At 43.1% G+C, this 17006-nt stretch overlaps 1 protein-coding gene across 1 annotated transcript in view; it reads left to right on the forward strand.

Moving 5' to 3' along the window:
• The first annotated feature begins 13288 nt into the window (after positions 1-13288).
• Positions 13289-17006, forward strand: part of Myo5a (myosin VA) — a 148170-nt gene continuing 144452 nt past the window's right edge. The window contains exon 1 of the mRNA XM_051197955.1: positions 13289-13458. Coding sequence (XP_051053912.1) covers positions 13432-13458 — 27 coding nt within the window. The 5' untranslated portion in view covers positions 13289-13431. The remainder of the gene's footprint in view (positions 13459-17006) is intronic.

Here is a 17006-nt window from a genome sequence, read left to right on the forward strand (position 1 = left end):
TATGCAGTTTTGTCTTATTTGTTAATCTTTTTCAGTATGTTTTCTGAAGCTAAGTCACTGTGAAGAAATTACTTGTGGTCTTAGATTTTGTTTTAAATGTGTTAATGAAACCCTGTTGTTCTCATCTTGTGTATAAAATGCTCTAGTGCAGTAGTATTAAATACAGAAAGATGAAAGACAGGTAGAAATAAAGTTTTAGGAAGTCTACAGGGCTGAGACTATGGCTTAGTTGGTAGAGTGCTTGCCTACTTAACATACATAAAACCTTGGTTTCAGTTCCTAGCACTTTAAACTGGGTCTTCGTGCACATGTGTAACCTCATCAGGAGGCAGGAAGGAGGATCAGGATTTCAAGGTTATCCTTGGTCACAGCTTAATAAGACCATCTCAGATAAGTTCTAAGAAGTCTATAGGAATGAGTTCTTCAATGTAGAATGAGTGGTAGAGCAAAGTCAAGTTTTCAGGTGGCATTAGAAACCAGTTGCTGTGAAGGTTGAGTGGGAGTTAGAAAAATACATTTTGGGTGAAGGAAGCTTCATTCTCACAAAGACGAGGTGCAGAAAGGAAAGCTTATGTGAGGAAGGTTGGTTGAAAATAGCATGTAAGTAGCTTGTTTATGTTAAATTTGGTCCTCTCTACACTCATACTCACTGAATACCTCCATGATTTCACCAACTCAGGCATTCAAGAACTCTGAATATATCATTTCCCCCTCCTTGGAAGTAGTGACCAACACCCACAAAAACACCCTTATTTATTGCACCATACCCAAAGCCATTAATGCTTTTTGTTTTATTTTTTTGAGGCAGGGTCTCTAGTCCAGCTGGCTTCAGACTTATTCTGTAGATTAGGCTTCATTCAGACTGCTTAGCCTCTTGAGTGTTGGGATTACAAGTATGAACTAGCATTCCCAGCTGTTCCTGCTCTCTGCCATCCTACATTAACCTTCCATTCATTACTATGGAAGCCTCAGTAGCTTTCTTAGACGAATCTTGTTTACTTACGCTTTTTTTTTTTTTTTTCCAGTATTGGGCTCAAGTAATACACTTGAGCATCCTGAATAGTTGAATGCCTCCATACCCGGCAATACAAGCAATTTTAAAGATGAGAGCCTCATATAACCTCTAGAGGTTATGTTCATGGAGCAGTGACCTCCTTCATGGCAGACGACAGAAGAGACCCAGAACCAGTGTCTCCCAAAGCATGTCCTCAGCAACCCACTGCCTCCATAAGGATGCACCATATCATATCGACCTCCTCACAAATCTGTTGGATTTACCTATTAGATAAGAGCTCATGATCAAAGGGCCCTTCTCTGAACACTGGTACTGAATGGTAGACACCTTCCCTAGCAGAGAGGAACAAATTAATCTCTGCATTCTAGTGCTCAATTACTTTCTTCACCTAGTTCTGTATTAGCACCCTGCTTAGGGAATGGTGACACAGTGGATGGATACTTCCCACTTCAATTAATATATTCAAGACAATCCCTACAGATGTGTCCACAAGCCAATCTATTCTAGACAATTCTTCATTAAGACTCCCTTACTATGCGACACTAAATTGTGTTGCCGACAAAACTAACCACACTAATATGCTTTTTAAACCCACGGTTAATTTCTGACCCCCTTCATGAAACACTCTGGTTCAGAACTTAACTGTTTTTCTTACTTTTTAGTTCAACTTCCTGCTTCCTCAAAAGGACATTTTTACTATGACCCTAGCACATACAACTGGTTTATACATAATCAAATACATGGTTGAGGGCTGGGTGAACTGTTGCTTGACTTTAATCTCAACACTTGGAAAGCAGAGGCAGGTGGATCTCTGAGTTCAAGGCCAGCCCGGTCTATATAGTGAGTTCCAGACCAGTGAAGGGGTGTATAGTGAGACCCTGTTTTGGAAAAACACAACTTCCCGGAATAAAAACAATGATGGGGTGTCAGGATGAAAATATAAGTGGGGGACCAGATTACAGACAAATGTAATAAGATACTTGATTCTGGATCTAGGCCCTTAGATTCAGTCTTCAGTGAAGGTGTGCCAAATAATTCTGTTCATGTAAACCCCAGTCTTCACTGAAATTGGTCTACACTCACATGACAGGCACATGTTCATTACTTCTAGTTAGTGGTTAAAATCTTGCATTCTCTATCTGATCAAAACTACTCACTGCTCCATTCCCTCAATAAGTTACTAAATTGGGCGGAGTAGAGCATGGTAAGCTCTTGCTTTCCTTTAGCATCTATAAATGCTAACATTTCTAACTACTTTGTATGTAGGTTATCAGTTATTGAACTACTGTATAGTCACAATAAAGTATCCATATTCATTGTACACCACTAACCTTTCATATTTTCCTCAGTTCTAGGCCAACTTAATAACAATATGGGAAACAGTAATCACTATGACTCCTAGATAAAGATGAGTTTTTAAAAAATCTACTAGTGCTATGGATTGTCAGACTACTGTTAATTGAGACATCTGGCTTGAATGCACTGTATTCTACTGTTTAAGTTGCCAGGCATGTACATTCAAGAGAATCATGTGTAATAGTGTTCTATCATTTTTATTTTAGTATGTTTACATGAAGGTATGTGGCTTAATTGTAAAACACTTGACTAGCATTTTTGAGGCCCTGAATTCAAGTCCCACAATTCTAAAAACTCCATATAAAGTTTGAAGAGCTATTTTTTTCTTCCTTTTTTTTTTTTTTTTTTTTTTTCTTTTTTTTTCCCCAAGACTGGGTTTCTCTGTGTAACAGCCCTGGCTGCCCTGGGACTCACTATGCAGACCAGAGATCCTGCTGCCTCTGCCTTCCAAGTGCTGGGTTTAAAGGAATGTGCCACTACCTCCTGGCTGAAGAGCAACTTTTTACAGTTATTCAACATGTTACTGGTAAGTAAATCTGTTCTGTTACCATATTGCTGTTGATCCACAGTGTGCTTCGTTCTCATGGAGAGCTGTTCTAAAAGTGTCTGAAGCAAAAGAAGGGGGAAGATTTAGTGTGAAGACAGCCATGTACAATGTAGTGGACAGTGCAAACGTAGGACCTGAGGAAGGGCTGCCGATTTGGGAGTTTGTGTCAGTTGTTATTTGGAGAGCACCACTCCCCTAGAGAAGGAGGTGCCTGTCTGAGGCAGAGGAATGCAAGAAGAGTAACAAATCATTTTAAGATCATTTAGCAAGGAGGAACATAACCCTTTTGAGAGACTGACATATAACAAGATTCCAGTTTGAAAGAGTTGTTTTTGCTGTTAAATGTTTGGAAATGTTTTAATTGAGTTTGCATTAGTGATCTTTGTACCAGACCTTTTCTTTTGAGCCACCAACCAGCTCCCAAATGAGTTTTGAATGCCTGGCCTAGCTTAGGCACATTTCTGGCTAGCTCTTTTAACTAAAATTAACCTGTTTCTCTCTACTACCTTTTGCCTCGGGGCTTATTACCTTTCTTGTTTATTTTACTTACACTGCTCCTTTTCCCTCATTCTCTCCTCTCTTCTCTTGTTCTTCCTCTTCTTCGTTCTTTTGTATTTATTCTTTCTGACCAACAGCCCTACCTATCCTTTCTCCTGATTGACTATTGGCCATTCAGCTTTTTATTAGACCAATCAGGTGCCCTAAGGCAGGCAAAGTGAAACAAATGCAACAACACATCTTTATATTACTAAACAAATGCAGCACAAACAAAATAACACACCTTTACACGGATAAAGTAAGAGTCCTCAGCATAAACAAACGTAACACATCTTTGCCTAGTTAAGAAATATTCCACAACAGATCTTTCTGATACTATAACAAGTAATTGAGATAGTCAGTTTATACAGATGGGTTCATAATTTTGGAGGTTTCAGTCCATCATCATTTGCCCCATAGCTTGAGGGTTTGGGGGGGGGGGGCTTGTAGCAAAGCAGAAACTGGTCAGAGTGGGGAAACGAGTGAGGAGGGGTCCTGGGCCCCACAATCTCCTTTGTGGGCATGTCTCCGATGACATAAAATCTCCCATGAAAACCCACCTCTTCAGTTCCCACCATCTCCAATAACCAAGCAAGCTGGGGACCAGCCGTCTTAATTCATGAGCTCTAGATTCAAACTGTGCCTGTCATGGACAAAATAGAAAGTGAAAAAAAAAAAAAAAAGAGGTATTCTTGACTTGACCTGCCAGGAAGCAGTAGTGACTATTAGAGAGTGTTGCCCCTTGGTCAAAGCTGACTGTTCAGAAATATGTTTGTTTAATCCCTTTAGAATTTACACTTGCACCCATTTAAAAAAAAAATTAAGAAAGCAAAAATTCAAGAGAGGCAAGAATTGAGATGGAGACCAGTCTTGGCATGTCTTTGAAAGTGTTAGAAGGTGAGTCACTAGAGGTGAGACTGACCGAGGAGGGGAACACTGAAGGAGAGTTCCTCCTATGGCAGGCCTATCTGGGAAGGGATAATGTGCTAATTAATAGAAGTGTGCTTGAAAGAAAAAGGATTGGCTCAGGGACCCCAAGACCTGTTTTTCAGACCAAGTTCTCATCACAAAGGAGATGTATTTGCGACAGAGGGACAGATGGCAGGGATAAAGGACAAAGACAGGAGATAGAGGGAGAAGGGGAAGGAAACAAGGGAGAGGGGGTAGGGGTATTTGTCCTGGAGGAACAGAGGACTGCCTCTGGGTAGAGAGGAGACAGATGTGGCACATAAGAAAAAGGCAGTTTATCAAGGTCTAAGGAGAAAGCTGGTGTTAGAATAAGGTGTTTTATTTTAATTGGGCGTGCTAATTAGGTGAATCAAAGGGAGCTTTTGATTGCTGAATTTCAATACTTTGATAGCTGGGACCTTGATAGGCAGCCTCCAAAAGAGGGTTTGGCCAAATAAAGGTAGGATCTCAACCCCTGTGCCTGGTCTTGGGATTCTTCTTCCTAACACCTAGACCATGAACCTAACAGTTTCAAATGCATATCCAAGATAATTTTTTTTCTAAGCTCCTTAACTTCACCTCTGTCCCTAGTCTATTTGTCCCAACAGATTTCATATCAATTACAGACTGCTCCAATAACTCCAGAGCCAGCCCCAGCTGTCTCCTCAGAATCTACATCCTAGTCCAGCCTCACAGACTACACTTCTTTAGCCTCAGATGGCTGATACAGCCTGAACTTTCTGACCTTGATCCCTTGGTCCTCTAACCAGCAAAGCCTCAATGTTTTCTCTGGAAGCAGCTAGAGAAAACAATGCCCACTTACCCAACACCCATCCATGCAAAAATAAAAGGTGGGGATGAAGGGACACTAGCCCACTTGAACATGTGGTTCTGGCAGCCCTTGCCCCTGTCCCCAATTCCTTCTGCATTGCTGAAAACCATTAGGTTACATTCCTGAAGCTAACTGCCAAGGTCTATTCCAATATTTGCCTAATCCCGTCTCCTGGGGGTCTCCTGGGGCTGACTACCAAGGTCATTGTTTAAATTCAGATTTGATTGAAAGAAAGAGAGAGAGATCTCAGTGAAACAGATGCCATCAAGCAAGGGGCACAGCTGTAGATTAAGAGAAAGAAAGAATAAAAGAAAGAAAGAAAGGAAGGAAGGAAGGAAGGAAGGAAGAAAGAAGGAAGGAGGAAGGAAGGAGGAAATAAAATTTAGTTCTTAGTCTTCCTTTTTTCCTTCCTTCCTTCCTACCTTCCTTCCTTCTTCCTGTTTCTCCTCCCCCTTCAACCAGATCTCACTTTGTCAACCCAGATGATAGCTTCAAATTTGAAATCCTCTTTTCTCAGCTTTCCAAGTGCCAAGATTGCCAGGTGTGGGGGTGCACACCTGTAATCCCAGCCCTCAAGAGGCAGAGGCAATGATGCCCCCAAGTTTGAGGCAAGCCTGGCCTACACAGTGAGGCCTTTCCTCAAAATTAATTAATTGGAAAAAAAAATCTAGGTGCAGCAAGATGGCTCGGCTGGTAAAGAAGCTCGGCTGGTGAAGAAGCTTGCCAACCTGAGTTTGAGCTCCAGAAGCCATGTAAGAGTAGAGGGAGAGAAGTGACTCCAGAGATTGTCGTCCTCTGACCATAAGGCGGATGGACTGCAAGTAAACACATACCCCAATACTACTAATGATAAATTATACAAACAAAATCAGTGCTAAAATTGCAGTTGTGCAATCTATGTCTGGCATATTATCATTGCCTTTGATTCTTTTATAAACTCCTTTGCTATGCTTAGTGATAGAATTTCACCTTTCTTTTTTGAATAATCTATTTCATGTACTGTAGACAGTATTTCTTGCTTCTCTTTACTGTGTACAATACCAAAATTAACATTTTTTGAGACAGAGTCTCATATAGCCTAGGATGACACACACACATATAGAAGCCAAAAGTCAAAGTGAGATGTTTTCTTCTATCACTGATGATATGAAGAGTCTCTCACTGAACCTAGAGTTCATCAGCTGTCTAGACTGGGTGTCCAGGGAGCTCCTAGTACCTGAGTATCTTTGCCAGTCCCTCCCCTTCCCAGCACAAAGACAACGAACATGTGCCATCACACCTGGCTTTTTATATGTATGCTCTGGGTCCAAACTCAAATCCTCATGCTTGTGTAGCAAGTGTTTAGGTCTGAGCCATCTTCCTAACCTAACTCGAAACAAAATTCTGATCCTTCCCACCTCCTCCTCCCCAGGCCTGGAATTGCAGGTTTGTCTTTTCACACCTGATTTATATGGTGCTAAAGATTATACTCAAGACTTTGTCCATGCTACGAAAGCTTACCTACTGAGCTACATCTCCAACCTGTTTACTAATTTATGAAACAGAGTTTTGTTACATAGTCCAGGTTGGCCTAGAACTCATCATGTAGCTCAGGCTGGTTTCAAACTTTCAGCAATGCCCCTGCCTTAGCATCCTCTGTGCTGAGATTACAAGCCTAAACTACATACTTGGCTCACAATGAACATCTTTTATCTTCCCCTCTGACTTTTCTCTCTTTCTCCGTTTTCATCATCTGTTTTTACAGTTCCATTATCACAGTTAGTAAACCTTGCATTATATTCTCTAATTACTAGCAATTACTCCAACTCTGTAGGTTGATATGGTTCACTGCAAATCACATAATACATTTCCTTATCATTTTGGGGGGGGATTTCTCAGGACTTTTTCTTCCCTTGTATTTTTTTTTTTTTTTTTGTCTAGATCATAGCTATAATTATTTTAGTCTCATGTATATCCAGTACCTATAAAATCTTTTTGCTCCAGAAAACTCTGTCCTGGAGACTTCTTCTCCCTTGCTTCCAATTTTGCTTTTTTTTGTTTGTTTGCTTGCTTTCTGGGTTTTTTTTTTTTAGGGGTTGTTTGTTTGTTTTTTGAGACAGAGTTTCTCTGTGTAGACCTGGCTGCCCCTATAAAGGCCCTCTGTAGATCAGGCTAGCCTCAAACTCACAGAGATCCACCCGCCTTTGTTTCTGGAGCGCTGGGATTAAAGGCCTGCTCCCCCACCACCCTGTAATTGGCTTCTGTCTTGTTGTTCAACTGTCATCTCAGAGTTGGCTGAGATGACAAATCCACCATTTTCTGGGTGGATTCCATGGGTGCCAGGCGTTGCCTGGCTTCCTTCAGGAGTCTTTTGTTTGAAAACATCGTTTGTGGGGCCGTAGAGACAGCTTAGTGGTTAACAGCCTTGTTGCTCTTCCAGAGGGGCCAGGTTTAGTTCCTAGCACCCGTGCTGGGAGGTTTATAACTGCCTATAACTCCAGATCCAAGGGATCTCACACCCTTGTCTAGTTTCCTCAGATAGCTGCACACACACACACACACACACACACACACACACACACACACACACACTAAATATATAAATAAATAAAGCTGAAAAAATATTTGAGTCCTATGTATAATAAATATCTTTCCCTAACCTGTTTTTCTTAGCTGTTCTTACACTTATTGTAGTACTTAACTCATCTGTAGAGAACTGTGTTCCCCTCCCGGACATGGAGTTCATTCTTTCATCCAAAGACACAATCAGTTTCCACACAGCACTGTTTTACCACTTAGTAACACTGCACTGAAGAAACTTCCCTCCGTTGCCTCCTTACAGTCAGAATGCCCATTATTTTGCCCTAGCACTTGGCCCAATGCCTGGCCACAGTGAGCACCTAATAAATGTTTTCTTAAAGAAACTGTGCTCTTGAGAATGTAGCCACTTCCATTCAGCTTTGCTGTATGGCTCTAAATGGTCACAGTTCTTAATCACAAGTTTAAAATTCTGAGTCACTTAATCTGGGAATAGGATTTCTCAAAAGCTATATAACAGTTTACTTACAAAACTGTTAGAAGGCATGGAGACCCAGGCTTAATGTCAACTTCGGAACAGCCCCACAATCATGTGGCTGCTTCAATGGGAAGTGCGGCTGTACCTCTCTGCTGCTAGAGCCATTGCCACACAAAAGCCAGGAAGGAGCCTGACCTTGGTGTGATCACTGCTTGTCCCAAAAGTTGCCCAACTCTGTTGCTGTGCATGTACAAACAGATGTTCTAGGTAGCTAGATGTATTTTCACAGTACAGTACAATACTGTACTGTTGTCTGTCAGGTGATACTAGTGAGTTGAAGCTAGTGATAGAGGCAGAACCCCTGGCATCTCAGCATTTAGGAGGTGGAGACAAGAGGACCAGGAGTTCGAAAACATCTTCATCTGTAGAGATGAGTTTTAGGCCATTCTAGACTAAAGAGATCTTATCTCCAACCAACCACTCAAAATGAAAATTATTTCAATTATTATAATACAGTCACACCACATCACCATAGCCAGTTGACACACTGCTAGGAATCAAATCCAGGGCTTCAAGAATGCTACAACCCCAGGCCCCTAATCTACCCCCCCCCCGGCCAGGTTTTCATGCATCTCAGGCTGGCTTCCTTAACATTTCTTCTTCTCCATCAAGTGATCAGATTATAAGCACACACTGCCATGCCAAGCTCTTATTGAACCTCTTAACAACAATATAATAAGAGTTTTCTAGAGAGAGACATAGGGGAGAGAGGGAGGGAGAGAGTGAGTGACTGAGAAAGAGAGGGAGAGGCAAAGGGAGAGGGAGAGGGACAGAGAGAGAGAGAGAGAGATGAGCTGGTAAGATGGCTCAGCAGGTAAAGATGTGTGCTGCTAAGTCTGATGACCCTGAAATCCACCCCAAAGACTCACATGGTGAAAGGAGACACCCAATACCCACAGGTTGTCCTCTGACCTCCATATGTGACCTCGACATGGGCCCATAAGTAAATGCAAAGATAAATAAACAAATGCAATTTTAAAAATGAAAAAGAGGGCTTATACGTTGAACATGGTAGTGAACGCCTATAATCCTAACAGGAGGCAGGCGACATGAGGACTGCTATGACTTTAAAGATCATCAAGGCTACAAAGGGAGGCTCTTTGTAAATAATAGAAGTATGGTGTGGCAGTTTGAATGTAATTGGCCCTCCCATAATCTCACAGGGAGTGGCACTATTAGGAGGTGTGGCTTTGTTGGAGGAAGAGTGTCACTGCTGGGGGCGGGCTTTGAGGTTTCCTATACCCAAGATACCGCCCAGTGTCTCAGTTGACATCTTGCTGTATGCAAGATGTAGGACTTTCAGCTACTGGTCCAGCACCATGTCTGCCTGCATGCCACCATGCTCTCTGCAATGATGGTAGTGTGCCAAACCTCTGAAACTCTGAGCGAGCCACCCCAATTAAAGGTTTTCCTTTATCAGAGTTGTCATGGTGTCTCTTCACAGCAATAGAAACCCTAACTGACCCATGAGAGCTTTCCACTACTTGAATGGGAGTTAGAAAAAGGACGACGAATTGGTTAGGATCATCCATTTAGTAAATAAATGGAGACCTTCACACAATGTGAACCTGTGATTGGCTTAACATAAATTCAGGTAGCTACACTTAACAATATTTATAGGAAAGTATATGTGTGCCAATTAGTACACATACTTATTTCCTTTTACTGAATCTAGAATCACAGCAGCACAAAGTCACAGATTCTTGCTTAAAGGGAGGCCAGACTTGGCGAAATGGAGGAGATAAGTACAAGATGAGCCTGAAAAGTGTGCTCAGAAGTAAGGAAATGCTCCAAAAACAAAATAAATTGCCACAGTGGAGGCATATCAAAGGAAAAAGGGACAACTGAAAGCACTCTGTAGTCAAGGTTATTCAATAACTTGAATAAAGAAGTTGGCACTCTATTAAAATCCAAAGTATAAAATAAAATTCATGAGCTCATGCTGGTATAAAAATTATCGTGCCAGGTGTGGTGGAACATACCTGTTGCCCAGCACTTGGGAGGAAGAAGCAGGAGGCTCATGACTTTTCAGCCATATAGAGCTATTGAGTGATACCTGCCCCTCCCCTCAAAAGAACCTCTCCGATGCAGTAATATAATGAATGAATGTATGGGAGAATGAGTTGCCTCCCATTCAGAAGAAGTCTGAATTGTTGATGTAGAATAACTGAGGATGTAGGGCTGCATACATTATGGGAATGGGGGTATTTTATTAGTTTGTTAGATCTGCCATAACAAAGGACCACAGGCAGGTGGCCTGAATGACAGAAATGGGTCTTATTGTTCCTGAAAGCTGGAAGCCAGAGAGCAAGGTACCCAAAGAGTTGGTTTCTTCTGAGGCTCTGTAGTTCAGCATGACTTTGAACTTCTGATCCTCTTGCCTCCATCTTTATTGAGTGCTGAGATGGCAGGCATACACCGCCATGCCCAGCAGATAATCTGTTATGATAACCCCACAGTAATTAGCATTTATAACTGCTTTAATATGAGTCACTATCTGTTTAGAACCTTAGAACTTTGTTTCTAATTTTTACTCTATAATGGTTGTAAACTGAAATTAACTTATAGTTTTAGCTATTCTACCTTTTCAAGCAGGGTCAAAGTATGAAACCCTGACTGTCTTGAACTTGCAGTGATTCTGCTGCCTCTGCCTCTTGAGAGGTAGGATTATAGACATAAAATCTATATAGTGCTTTCCCACATCAGGGTTTCATTCCCTCAAGCTGTTCCTCTGTCTGTCCTTCAGTCAAAAAAGACCTCCCATTCATCAGGACCTTTTCATTCACACCAATTTCACCTACTCCCAGTACCCAGTCCTCAGAGACATTTAAACATTAGGATAGGAGTGAATGCTGAGTAATTTTAACAACTAGAAATTAATGCTTTGTTTCAGCCTCTAGACTTCAGCCAGGCCTAAAGAACTAGAATCACTAGGTTATAAGGCAGTGTTAGTAGACTGTCCCTTCCTCATCCCTGTAACCAGCTCTTGCAATGAGCTCCCCACAGGCCAGGGAAAATTCGTTTTTGTGTTTTTATTATTTAAAAATGTTTTTGAATACTAGTGATATAGGCTCTATTTTAAGTTTCTGGTCTCCCCATGCTGTGTCTTCTCTCACCCTCTCTGCTTAGTTTTTCTCCAGTGTATGCTGATGTGGGTTGAATTACATCTATTCAAAAGGTGTTGATGTCCTACCCACTTCTGTACCTACACAAATGTGATCTTATTTGGAGACACCATCTTTTGCAGGCAATCAAATTAAGCTGAAGTCACGAAGTGGTATTCAATTCAACATGCCAGTGTCCTTGTAAAAAGGGGACATTTGAATATGGAGACATGCATGCACTGTGGGAGAATTCCCAATGAAGATGAAGACAAAGATGGGGTATTATATCAATGTCAGTATTTCTCAACAGTTCTGACACGTAGGTACTATCTGGAGAGTAAGAAAACAGGCACCTTGTATAGGCATGAAGGAAGTGTAAGAGATAGGAGCTAAGTCTCCCAAATCTCAGCTGTATGCCTTGTATGTTCTGGTCAAAAGAGCATTTTGTTTCTGGAATCCAGAAACATCAAAGTGACATGACTTCAGTGCAGGAACCTGTAGCCATTCTCTCTGGCATTCTAAAGATACTGTGGTATAGTGAGAGGGCTGAGTTTTAGAAACAGAAGACCTGCTCTATCTTCCTTTCAGTGAATAGTCTACTTTCAAATAGTCATTCATCAAGCTCAGACACAACCAGGAAGCCAGCCTTGTACATTGACCTTGATTGGACTGGACTCAGAATCACACCTCTAAAATTTCAGCACTTGCAAGGCAGAGGCAGGAGGATGGAGAGTTTGAAGCCAGCCTGGACTACTTAGTGAGACCTGTCTCAAAAACCAATGGAACCAAACTAAATTTGGTCCTGGTTTCCCATTACAGTTTAAAGAAATAAGAAAGATGGACACCTAAAAAGGCAGGAATGTGAAAAGATTATTCCAAGTGAGTGTGAAAGTGTGGGTGGAGAAAACATGGAAGGTTGGGATGAAAGGACCACATTCTTGTACTTGTGTAAGGGCACCGAGTAGATGAGTTTCTCTTGGGAGGCTAACAGCGAAGTTCTTGTTCTGAAAGGGCAGCCAGCCCGTTCAAACATACATGTGTAAGGAGGCCATTCCCCAGGGCCATCTTAATTTCAGGTTCGTAAGTTTCTGGGTGTTAGAGCCCACCCCATGATCTTGCATCACCAAGCGACCTTGCTGAGAACCCAAATCCAGAGTGACCCTGGGCTTCCCTTCAACCCAGATTACGGGTGGTGCAAGGCTCAGCTTCCCAGCCAGCCCTGCAGTGAGCAAGGTTCTTCTGGAGTTGCACGTTATGGAGAGGCTTTGCAAGATCCCTTCCCTACCCTAAGTCCTTTCCATAGAAACAGCTGGACCCGGGTATCAGCCTTCAGGCTCCGGGTCCACCCGGACACTCATCAGCACATGCCACTTCAGCCCCTGGCGCGGGTCGCGCGCTCCTGCACTGTCCCATGTTCGCGGACACTGGGGACTCCTCTGTCAGGGCAGGTTTTGGGCGTCACCCGCGTAGGCTGATGATGATGATGAAGCTCGGTGCCCGCTGCCGATGGGAGGCAGCGTGAGCCCAAGAGAGCCGGGAGCAGTCGCCGTGGCCGCGCTCGAGCGCAGCCTCCTCCCGCTCCCACAATGCATAGGGCGGCGGTGGCGGCGGCGGCGGTGGCTGCATCGAGGGCGGCTGAAGAGACAGAGGAGGGGGCTAGAGACACCAGGCCTCCCAGGAGACCTCCGAGGAGGCGAAACCGCTTAGGACACGGAGGAAGCGAGGGGCCTGAAGACACGAGGCGGCAGAGGAGGCCTCAAGGGCTGTGGAGAGCAGGCGGCTGGGGAGACTGAGGCGGCCCTGGCTGCTCCCGGGATCCCCCCCGAGCAGGCGCGCCGGACTCACGCGGCGAGCCCGGGGATGATGACCGGCCGCTAGCGCCTGACGAGCCCCGCCCCGCCCGCCAGCTCCGCCCGCCCTGCCCAGCCCGGCCCTGCCCCTGCTCCCCGCCCGCCCGCTGCCGCTGTACCCGCGCGGGCGGCCGCCACGCGAGCTGCGGCCTCCGCCCAGGCGGGGGGCGTCGGCGCTGGGTCCGCCATGGCCGCGTCCGAGCTCTACACCAAGGTAACGCGCGCCGCGGGGCCGCGCCCTGGGGAGGGATCGCGCGCTCGGGCCGGTGGTCCTAGGGGCCGGAGGGTTGGTGCCCGGCTGCACCTTCCTCCCCGGCCGCATCTCCCTGCTCTGCCTCCTGGGCCCATTTCGGGTGGGATGCTCTAGGGCAGATGTTCGGGCCGCTCTCCCGGGACGCGCGCTTAAAATAACGTCCTGTGCCGGTATGCGCCAGGCAACCTCTCGCGGAGATGATTTCGGATTCTGTAGATCTGGCAGGTCCGTTTTCACCTTTAGCTGCAGGGTTCTTGCATGGCCCTGGCCCTGGGCGCGGAGCCTTTGGGAAGATGCAGCCGGGCGGGCGATGGCGAGCTTATTCTCAGGCTCGTTGGTGGCTGGGAGTTTGCAACCTGCTCGTTTATCCCCGAGAGCCTCATTAGCTTCGTGTCCTCGCCCTCCTTTCCGGAGAGCCTTTTCTTTCCCTTTTGGTCTTCGTTTAGGGGAAGTGGCAGTCCTTTCAGTCTTAAACTGACGCCCATAGTCTCTGAGTCTGGTAATCTCTCTCTGAATGGCGTATTTTGGAGAGAAGACTTTAGAAAAATCTGTGTTGGCCAGTGTGTGGTGTATGCAATCGTGCTATATTATGGTTTCAATAGGTGTTTTGCCAGCTATTGATTATTAATCATCTCTAATTTCACTCAACATAATTGCCTTAACTTTTTAAGTTCACGTTTTCAAAAATTTGCCAAAATCTTTTTCTTCTTGTCTCTCTGTAGAATTCTGTCTTTGTCTGTCTTCCTTTCTGGCACTGGACATTGAATGTAGGGCCCCAAGCATACTAGGCAAACCCTTTACCAATGAGCTATATATAGATAGCACCAGCTCTCTGGACTCTTCCTTTAGCATTTTGAAATCATTGCTTGCAATATGACCAATACGTCCGGAGTCTAAGTTGCAGCCTAGAGGAAAGAAGTCTGGATGGGGCATCTGGTGTAGACCTTTACACCAACTGTGTGACCTTGTGCAACCTCTCTGGTTCAGGTTTCTTACATGTAAATAGTGTTAATTATACTTGTCCTGCATTCTTTACAAGCTGTTATGAGGATCTATTTTTTTTGTTTTGTTTTGTTTTGTTTTTTGAGTCAGGGTTTCTCTGTGTAATCCTGCCTGTCCTGGAACTCGCTCTGTAGACCAGACTGGCCTCGATCTCAGAGATTTGCCTGCCTCTGCCTCCCGAGAGCTGATATTAAAGGAGTGCACCACTGCCGCCCAATTTTGAGGACCAAATTTAATACTAGTTGTGAAAGCTTTCTGTGACCTACAACCTGCATGAACCTGGGGCTTATTTCTTTTTAGCCCTAGATTTAAGAATTGTATAATTAGAATTTTTTTCTAAACCTAGTAATTTCTTTAGGCATTGTAGGTCTCTAAGATATGAGTGGCTGTCATTGGAAACTGAAAGTTACCTTATTAACTTATATAGTACAATTATGTGTTTTGCAAATATTAACTTATTTAATCATTACAATTAATGTATGAGGTAGATACAAGTATCAGTTATGTTCCGGAGAAGAGCTGTCAGTCTGTAAACATTGTGTAGTTACATTGTTTGGCCCTGTTTGGCGCCTTACAAGGCCCTTGCCATCAGTCCCATCTTGAAAGTGCTAATTGTAGGCTGGTAAGTAGATATTGGGTAGTAAGTTGTTGAACTTCTAGATCTGCTTTTGTTCCCAAAAGATAATTTGTAGGAAAAAAAATGGGAAAAGTGTTGCCATTTTTGAATGATAAGGTCATGAATTTCCATCACAGCTATATGGGTAATGTAATTCATCTTTTAGTCTTCCTAGATACAGACTGATTTAGTCACTGAAACTGAAGATGGAATTTAAGGGGCTTTCTTCTAAAGTCACATATACCCAAGAATAGCCTGGTTCCATAGTTATTTGTGTGCTGATTCTCTGAGTGGATCTTAGTTTAATGAAAGGTAGGGATATTTATTGAGTATCCTGTATAACAAATACTCTACCTGATGTTTAGAGTTTCTAGCAGTGGACAAGTCATAGCCCTTTTCCTCATAGGGCTCACAGTCTGCTCCTCATGTTCTTGACTTGTTTTGACTCTCCAAGGGCATAAATAACCAGCTGTTACCTTAACAACAGCAGGCAGATGTGTTAGGAGGTAGGAGGTTAGGAGGTAGGAAATGTTCCGGGATATGGCACAGGTTGGAGAGACTCTAGAGAACTGAATAGTAACTATTAGGAGAAAGAAGGAAGCCATTAGAAGAAATGTCATGGTAAACACAAGTATCTTTTCCTTGCAGAGGATTATAGAGAAGGAAGTTGTGGATAGATTACAAGGAAAAACATGTTACTGACATGCTGTAATTATGATATTCAGCATTGTGATTAAATCTGAAAAGTGTCTTTTTAAAAGTTGTCATCAGACCTTTAAGGCAGATTTTGATGTGTGAAACAGATCAGCTCCTTTTACAGTGAAGGGCATGGGACTGTTCAATTTATTTTCTTAAGTTAGAATGAGAACGGTTTTGTCATCACAGTTTAGCAGGGTTTCCATTTCATAAAATTTCCAGAAGTTTAAATATTTAAGAGCAATAACTTAGTGCCTGGATATAATGTTTCTTGAGACTGACATTTTAGTTAAAACATATTTGTTGATTTTTTTCCCCCAAAGGGGGTTGCTAAGGATCTGTGAATTTTTTAAATTACCAGCATTATTGAGTTATTCTATATGGTACAATTCACCAATATAAAATATCTGATTCAGTAGTTTTAGTATAATCACTGGGTTGTGTGATTTTAGGTCTACCAGGCATCTGTTATGTTATTGCTCTGAAGAGAGTTGTTAGTCTTGATTTGGCAATGGATGTCTATGTGGCAACCTCATCTAAATATGCTTCTAGGAACTTTATAGAGGTTCAGCGTTGTGGAACCAAGTTTATCAATAAGACCTGGAAGGATTGGACTGACTCAGACCCCCTGAACATGGGTCTCAGTTAGAAGGTCTGGGCAGTCTAAGGGACCTCTGACAGTGGAACCAGGATGTATCCCTGGTGCGCAAAAGGACTTTGGGAGCACATTCCCCATGGAGAGATACTCCCTTAACCTAGAGGCTGGAGGGAGGGCCTAGTTCCTAATCCAAATGATTTGACAGATTTTGATGACCCCTCCTGGAAGGCATCACCCTCCCTGTGGAGGAGGGGTGGAATACAATGGAAGGGGATCTTGGGGCATGAGAGGGAGGGAGGGAGAGGGAACTGGGATTGATATGTAAAATAAGAAAAAATATATATAAAGATTCAAAACTGGTAAAAGAAAGTAGAAAATCTATATAGGCTAAAGATAATGGTGGAAAGATAATTCAGACAGTTAAGTTTCCTATCTTTCAGACAAGACAATTTAACAAATGCTGTTGAAAAATCTCCCAGGCCTCAAAGTTATGAAATTAAAGATACAAAAGAATTAATTAAATATTGATTTGGATTTTTAAATAAAAATGCAGAAAACAATGTATAGGATTTTAATGAGTAATTAAACAAATCAGTG

This window comes from Phodopus roborovskii, unplaced genomic scaffold, assembly GCF_943737965.1.
Source record: "Phodopus roborovskii unplaced genomic scaffold, PHOROB, whole genome shotgun sequence".
In the NCBI taxonomy this organism is placed as follows: Eukaryota; Metazoa; Chordata; class Mammalia; order Rodentia; family Cricetidae; genus Phodopus; species Phodopus roborovskii.